This window comes from Danio rerio, chromosome 1, assembly GCF_049306965.1.
Source record: "Danio rerio strain Tuebingen ecotype United States chromosome 1, GRCz12tu, whole genome shotgun sequence".
Lineage (NCBI taxonomy): Eukaryota > Metazoa > Chordata > Actinopteri > Cypriniformes > Danionidae > Danio > Danio rerio.
Genome location: NC_133176.1, coordinates 61165001 through 61173275, shown reverse-complemented (window position 1 = coordinate 61173275; position 8275 = coordinate 61165001). Strand labels below are relative to the sequence as shown.

General features: G+C 35.3%; 1 protein-coding gene across 1 annotated transcript; it reads right to left on the bottom strand.

Moving 5' to 3' along the window:
- Positions 1-345: 345 nt before the first annotated feature.
- Positions 346-6599, bottom strand: LOC141375286 (polymeric immunoglobulin receptor-like). Its single transcript, XM_073908023.1, has 10 exons — positions 6141-6599; positions 5718-6041; positions 5344-5637; positions 4961-5275; positions 4574-4879; positions 4221-4496; positions 2577-2690; positions 2126-2193; positions 1663-1809; positions 346-751 (listed from the first exon to the last, which is right to left on the bottom strand). The coding sequence occupies exons 1-10, from the start codon at positions 6340-6342 to the stop codon at positions 728-730; spliced, it is 2070 nt and encodes a 689-aa protein (XP_073764124.1). The 5' UTR covers positions 6343-6599; the 3' UTR covers positions 346-727.
- Positions 6600-8275: the final 1676 nt, after the last annotated feature.

Genomic DNA, 8275 nt, shown 5'->3' with positions numbered 1-8275 from the left:
AAGTCGTATCCTGCCTCTGCTACATACAGTAACTGTTAACAACAGAAGCAGATCACACTACAAACAGTTTAAGATTTTACATTTTTTATTCTTATTTTATAAAGGAAAGTTGAAAGTAGGTTACGTGACTATACTGAAACCCATTTCCTGTTGTTTATACCTGCAGTTGGTTGAAGTGCATCTCGGTTTGGCCAAAATAACTAGAAAACCACAAGCTGAAGAACAGCACACCACTTGATCGGCAAAACTGACCAGTTTTATTCCACCCAGCAAACAGCAGAAAAGCATTGAGATATTTACAAGCAACCCTGAATAACACACGATAATAATAGTATGAAGACAAATAAAATTAAAGAGCATTTATTGCTGAAACTTAATAGTTTTTTCATCAATAAAGCAAATAAATCCCACTAAAAGAATGAATAAGTTCATATTAAAATAAGCTACAGCAAAATCTCTCAGTGTCTTTCATTGTGACAGTCTCAGTCATAATACCACAACAAGTCACAACACAATCATTTTTAATATTTCCTTTGTTAAATTCATAAAAACTGTCTGTTTATATTGTCTGTTTGATTATTATTTTTATTTAGATTTACAGATGCAAAGACATGTTTTCTTGCGTTCAGAAGATGCTGCAGATGCAGCTGCTGGTTTAGTCTAATGCTCATAATCAGTGTTTATCATCAGACTCACTGCGGCTTTCAACTAATGTGAGCCTGAACTTTCAGCTGCTTTCTGTGGCTTTGAGCTGGACGGGGGAAAAAAGAAAAACAAGAAAAAAAAAAAACATTCTGTTCACACAAACAAAAAACACCTCCAGTGTTCATAAGAAACTTTATGACTTTATAAAACTGCCTCAGATTAAACCACTGTATACAAACTAAATATTACTGTTTTTATGATAACAATAAATAATTGTATTACTATTATTATTATTAATAATAATATTATTATTATTATTATTATTATGCATTTGTTTCTTTGAAAGTTACACCAGTATGTAAATGAAAAGTTTTAGTCAATTGTAAACATTGTCACTGCAATAACAATATATATATATATATATATATATATATATATATATATATATATATATATATATATATATATATATATATATATATATATATACAAACAAATTGTGTTAATAAACAGTTTATTTTACAACAAAATCTACTGAATACATCAAACTAAAGTAAGAACTAACATAAGAATGAACTGAAAAAGCAACATCAGCAAAGGTATTGGTATAAGCAAGTTAATTCATAAGGCATTTGTGAGTAGCAATCAATTAAAATATTACTTAAATAATTTTTTTTTTCAATAATCTCTCTGTAACTATAGCCTCTCTTGAGTTTATGAAACAAAAGCAGGCCAAAGCAAACTCATATTCAGATATCAAGAAAAGGTGTGTGTGTGTGTGTGTGTGTGTGTGTGTGTGTGTGTGTGTGTGTGTGTGTGGTGAAAGAAGCAACACGAGCAGCAGTGACACTTCAACACAGTGAGCAGAACAACAATCAAACCCAACCCAGAGTTTGCAGATCAATCATCTGTGCATGCCAGCAAAATAGCAACTAATGAATGAAGAACTACTGCTGTGATGATCTGTGATGGGTGAGTTTACTGTGGTAAAACAACTGTGGTATAATCAGAGTAAACCTGACTGTTCCTGAAGGTGACTCCAGCTTCACTGAGAGACTCTTGCTCCTTCTGGAAAGTGACGGATGCGTACAGAAGCTCATCAGAAGATTCTTCATCAGGACTGATCATTTCTGCTGATCCAGGATCACGTCTGCTGACTGATGACTGAACATGTGGAAACCAAGAGAAAATGGGCTGAGAAATCAGACAGAAATACTTTTTCTGTCTGTCTATGTGTACATCAAATTACATTTACAACAGTGATTTGCATATCATATTTAATACAAATGATGCATCACTCATTAGTAGTGTGATGCAAAAGCAACTATTATGATGAATTACAATTAAGTGTTTCAATATGAATCATATATGATATACTATATATATTTGTTATTTTTATTATAATAAAATATGAATACAAATAAACCAAATAAATTATAATTACAAAAATATGTGGAAACACTCACACACTGTAACTCACTGTTGTGTTTTTCACTCTCTTTTTCTTGTCTGGTGTGGAGGTATTTTCTAATTGAAAAAAAAAATCAGCTGAGAGAAAAACAAACTTTATTAAACAGCAGGATCAGATAAAAAGAGATTTACTGGAGCAGTTTACAGGATCAAATCTACTGGAGCAGTTTACAGACTACAAATCGTCACCTTGGAATGATAAGGTTCTCTCTGCGTTCTGAATGATTTTGAGATATTGAGCTTCAAAGTTTTTGCATTCTATAGCAAACAGTGTGTGTGTAACATTTGTATTTTTTAAAAAAAAGGTCTTAAAATGTAAACATCTTATAAAAAAAACATCCCATAATGTAAACAAGTTGCCATTTAATAAGAATATGTCAATAACTCAATTTTGATAAAAAATGTAAGATAGAACCCTATAATTCTAAAGTGACGAAATATCAAGACATAAATGATCAAACCTGTGCTCTTGCGTCTTAATTTACACACAATCAGTCTGAATCCAACAGCGAGCAGCACAATCACACACACACCAGTAATGATGATGATGATGATGATGATGATGAGGGAGAAATCTGAAAGAAAAAGCAAAAAACAACAAAACAAAAACAGAAACACAGAGTAAGATAGTAATATCTACATAACTGATCTGTTTCCTAAATATTTCTAACATAAATATCTGCTTTAACACTTAAAGGTTTATGCAATTGTGAGTAAAAGCATTTAGAACTCAAATAGTTTTCACAAAAAAACTAATTGAATACAGGTGACTAAAAGTACTTGTAAATCTAATGTTCATGCATTTAATCTTTATTTCCTGCAGTAAAATGAGTGTAATTGATTCTCTGTTCTGCAAATTTGCACACCGCCTCTGCTCAGCTTCTTCTTCTCTCTGTTCACTGTGGGTTTGCTAAATAAAGTCTGTTGCTTCTTCAAAGACCAAACCAAGACTGTGCACCTTCAGCTCATTTCTGTGGTTTTGAGCTGAACACTTGTCAAAACACAAACACACTAAAGCACCTGCTGCATTCATGAGCAATGTCACAATATCAAATGTACTGTCTTCACTGCTGTAAAGCATTTATTTAGACAACTCAGTAAGTGATTTTATATTTCACAAATTAATTGAAATAAGATTAAAATTCATTTAAATATACTTGCACAAATCATTAGAATTGCATTCTTGTTACCTCAACTTGAACTGCCACCTCACTGTAGATATGATGTCGGGGAATAAATGCCCCTGGTTGGCAAGGCAAACTTAATGTTTGCAGTTAAACTAGTGCAAGAGTCTAAAACTTCAGCTGCTTTCTGTGTCTTTGAGCTGGATGGAAAAACAAAGCAGTTTGTTCATGCAAAAAAAAAAAAAAAAAAAACACACTTCCAGTGTTCATATGAAACAATGACAAAAATGACTCAGAGAAAAGCACTGTAATTAAAAACAAAATTATTACAATTTTTAAGATAATAATAAATCATTATATTTTCATTATTATGTATTTATTTCTTTGGAATCTAGAAGTACATCAGTATGTAAACAAACAAAGTTGTCAATGTATTGCACAATGTCACTGCAATAACAAAACAATGCCATAAACAAGGAATGACAGCAAAAAAAGAAAAAAAAAGAGAAAAAAAACAACAACATCAAGGCAAATCAAGGATAAAGTCTAGATTGGAAATGCGGCTGGCCGGAAGTGCAATATGCACATTAACATAGCAGCATTTTTTATGACACTGTATAACAATAATTCATTTTTTTACAGTACTGTGTCGGTTGGGTTTAGGGTCGGGGTGAGAGTAGTCATTAAGGGCACAGCCTGAGGCCAAAGGAATCTGGTTCAGGGACCACAGAATTTCATCACTGATATTTGCAGATGAGGTATTTCTGGATCAAATTAGGGCTGAATATAAACTCAGCAGAACTGCAGAACTCCAGAACTAAGTTTGACCCCCCTAATCTGGGGAGAAGTCTGGCTGAGACTGCAGTCCTCAAAACCATATAGACATATGAATAAATGGATGGCATTCAGGTTATGCTGATAAGATAAAATTATACTCAACAAAGGTCAAATTAGATAAGCTGTAGTGTGCTCTTATCTTACCCTTTATAACCCTGAGGTTGACTTTAGTGATGACGTGAGCTCCACACCAGTAAACCCCAGAGTCGTCTGCTCTCAGATCAGTGATGTTGACAGTAAAGACTCCAGCAGACGCTTCATCACTGATAGAGAATCGAGCATCTCTGATGGTCTCCAGTGAATCTCCATCCTTCACACACGTGGAGGCTTCATGTGCTCTGCAGAAGCTTTTCTGATCTCCATCATGATGTCTGCACTGGATGGACACGTCGTCTCCTTCATACTTAGTCAAGCTCAGCTCTGGAAATGAGCAGAAACACAAGAACATCAGTGGACAGGCCTAGTTTTCCACATTCAGACGTGTGAAGCTTCCTCACCCTGCTTGATGATGACCATCAGATGAGTGTAAAGATAATTCAGCTCTCTGTCTAATGTCACTGCGCACCAGTATTTCCCAGCATCCTCTGCTGTCAGTCCAGTGATGGTCCCGGTGAAGACGCTTGCTGTGACGTCTTCATGCAGAGTCAGTCTCTCTTTCTCTTCTCTCACAGTCTCATCCAGAGGACGTGTGTCTCTAGTGGAGCACTTCCCCTTACAGAGAGACTTTGACTTTGATTGATAGATTGAATCATAAGGGCAGAAGATCTGAGCAGATTCTCCTTCACGTCTCACGACTGGAGACACTGCACACAAACACACACATTTAACACACAGATGATGGTGAACAGACTGTATTCACTCCAGAATCATCTGAATGGACTCACTGATGACGCTGAGCTGGATTTTAGTGGTCAGGGAGATGAAGGTCAGATGTGTGTCTCTGGTTTCTGCTCCACACCAGTAAACTCCAGCATCTCTGACACTCGCATTACTGATGATCACTGTGAAAACTCTCTCTTCACTTCCCACAGACTCTGCAGGAGTCAGTTGTGGATCTTCAGATGCTCTCCTGATCTGGCAGCTCTGATTATATTCCTCTTTGTAGAAATAAACTTTCTGTTCTTCTATGATCTGACAGCTGATCTTTACTTCTCCACCAAGATGAACAGATTCATTCATGACTTTTGGATATTTCCCATCTGTAAATCAAGATAATAGAAAGTCAGAAGACATATTTTATATACTAAAGTATCTGCTGTTTCCTCACCGTGTCTGACTTTGAGCTGAAGTTGAGTGAATCTCTCAGTATATTCAGAGTCCTTCACTCCACACCTGTATGTTCCTGCATCTGCAGCTTTCAGCTCTCTAAAAAACACCATCAAGACTCCTGCTCTGCTGTCCTCATCTACAGAAACATCTCCATTCTTCATCCATTCTTCTGAGCATCCAGCTGATGATTCTTTACAGATGTATTTGGTGTTGGTTTTGTGTTGAGGATGTTCACACTTGATCATCAGAGCAGCTCCTGAGTAGCCAATCACTGTAGAAACGCCCACTTCAGCTGTCAATCAGAAACATCATCAAATCACATGCAGATAAAAAAATGAACAATTCAGGTTTGATTAGGTTTGCTTTACTTACTAATAACAAATAGATGAACATCAATAATAATGGAGTAACTGTGGGAGTTTCTGTAGAACTGAACTCCACAGAAGTAAACTCCTCCATCTTCTGGTGTCACTGCAGTAATTCTCACACTGAAGAGCTTTTTCTGATCAGGTCTGTCATCTGAAACACTGACTCGTCCTTCATTATACCATGAGTTGTAAATCAGCTCAATGTAATCCTTTGCTTTTTTTAATATAATTTTGTGATTGTTTATCTGACTCTGTGAAGATTCACAGTTGAAACTGGCCGTCTCTCCATTGTTCACCATCACACTCGTGGGCACTTTACAACATGAATCTGTCATTCATATAATAAAGAAATACCTTTTTATTAATGAAAGCTATAACGATCGATCAGTGACTGTTACACAGGATTTTTACTGATTAAATGACTGACCTTCTTTTACACTCAAAGTAATTTCAACTGACCATTTGCCTTGAACACGAATCCAGTATTTTCCAACATCTTGTTTGTTCAGTTCTTTAATGTAAAGCACTAAGCTTGCAAGATTATTACAAAATAAAGTGAATCTTCCTTCATTAATCCACCGATGATGTTTCCTGTTTTTTATTATTGGTCTATCCTGTAGCTTTCCCATGAATTTAGTATCATTTTCATGCCAAGGCTTCCATGAACTAACAAGAAGGCTTCGTCCAGAGTACCCAGTGGCATTAATATACTTCACCACATATGGATCAGCTGTAGATCAGATTAATAATCAGAAAACAGCATCATTACTGCAGTGACTGAAAGAGAAAAGCTCTGACCTGAGATCAGCTTTAAAGTGAAGACGGAGATGACGAGGAGGATCTTCATTGTGACTTGAGTGTTGAGTGAGTGTTGTTAATGATGTGTGTGTGTGTGTGTGTGTGTGTGTGTATCTCTGTCTCTACATCAGTCTGCTTTAGTGACTTCCTCTTTCTTCAGCTCTTTATCAGTAATGAGCAGCTTTACTGAACATCAGTGGACACCTGCTGGACAAAGCTGGAATCTTCTCTGTAAGTAAATCAGATCTGCAGTATTTAAATCCTCCACTAGATGGGAATAGATCACTGAAGTCCTCTAGACCACTTAGTACTCAATGGTAAAGGCACTGCTGTAATTATTTATGTAAATAAAATCATCTGATACTTTTGATTTAATAATTATACTCTGGGTTTAATGTAAAGATGAGCTATCGACCTGGATTTGTTTGGATAATTATGTTCAGATTAAACTAAATCTCTGATGTGGATTCAGCACCACGGACAGCAGCTGGCAGTCAAACTTCAGCATTAAAAAAAAACACAGAGTGAACTGCTGGAAGATTCTTCCTCTCTGACTATCGTAAAAACATAAACAACAAGTCATATATAGTCAATATCGAGAATTGGTTCCTTCAGATTGATTCCTCATTTTCCAACACACACAGTTGACTCATAAACCAGAGTCATTCACAATTCATCAACAGAAAAATAATTAAAATGCAAATACTAGCAGACATATAATCCGGTATTTCACACCTTTGTTAATTTAGATGCATCAATAATACACATTTTCCATCTCTTCCTAATAAAACACACCTGATTCTGCTCATCAGCTCAATAGAAGAAACTCCCATCCACAAGTCCAGACCTATATTGGTCAATCAATGAAGACATCTGGAATAATTAGTTCAGACAGAACGCAATAATCTGCACAGACATCAGTTCACTTAAACCAGGACAATGAAGACACTAACACATATTCACCACTAGGTGGAGCCAGAAGATAAATGTAATCAATAATAAACATCAATAGCTGATGCTCTCAGAGAATAATTTCAGAGTCTCTCTATAATGCTTTTGTTGTTTCCACTTAAATGAGCTATTCCACATGGAAATGATTAATTATAATATTTACAAAAACTATTACAATGTGACCACAAGTTGTGTTAAGTGCGTACATTTGCTTTAGAATTTATATTTAGATTTAGGCCTATTTGATATCCCAGAGTAATGTTTTCTATTATAAAAGTAATTATTTTAATATATTAGTTTATAAACTGATAAAGTTAAATTTAATCATTTATTAGAGCCATTTATCAGTGTTGCTTTATAAAAAATGAGTGAGATTCATGAACCACTGAACAATTAATAATCATTCATACACTTCATTATGTGTAAAAAAAAAGTCTAATAAAGACAGAACATATTTCAGTTTGAGAAACAGATCAAAGCGTAATTCATTACAGAAAACCGTCCCCTTTCGCTCTGTCCTGTCATTCAGGGGTCTAAAGGGAAATGGGAGGAGTCAAAACTCAGCTTAAACCTCATTGGCTCTAGCATATTTGAATGTTCAGAGGAGTTTTAACATATGAGAAACAAGCAAACTTGCTTACGTTTTTGCAGTTGTATTGGCCCACCAAAGTAACCCTAACCCGATAAGCTGCACAGCCCTCTAAAATAAAGAATCTTAAATTATTTTTGGTACTGGAAAGCTTTCTGTAGAACCTTCTGTAGAAGAGCTGGGATACATAGAGCTAGAATGTTTTTTTTTTTTGTTGTTTTTTT

Excerpts from the sequence above, each read along its gene's own strand:
- LOC141375286 (XM_073908023.1), bottom strand. The coding sequence starts at position 6,342 with ATGGGAAAGCTACAGGATAGACCAATAATAAAAAACAGGAAACATCAT. Across the intron at positions 6,042-6,140 it reads TACTTTGAGTGTAAAAGAAG|ATTCATGTTGTAAAGTGCCC; the intron begins GTCAGTCATTTA and ends TATGAATGACAG. Across the intron at positions 1,810-2,125 it reads AGAGAGTGAAAAACACAACA|TCATCAGTCAGCAGACGTGA; the intron begins GTGAGTTACAGT and ends CCACATGTTCAG.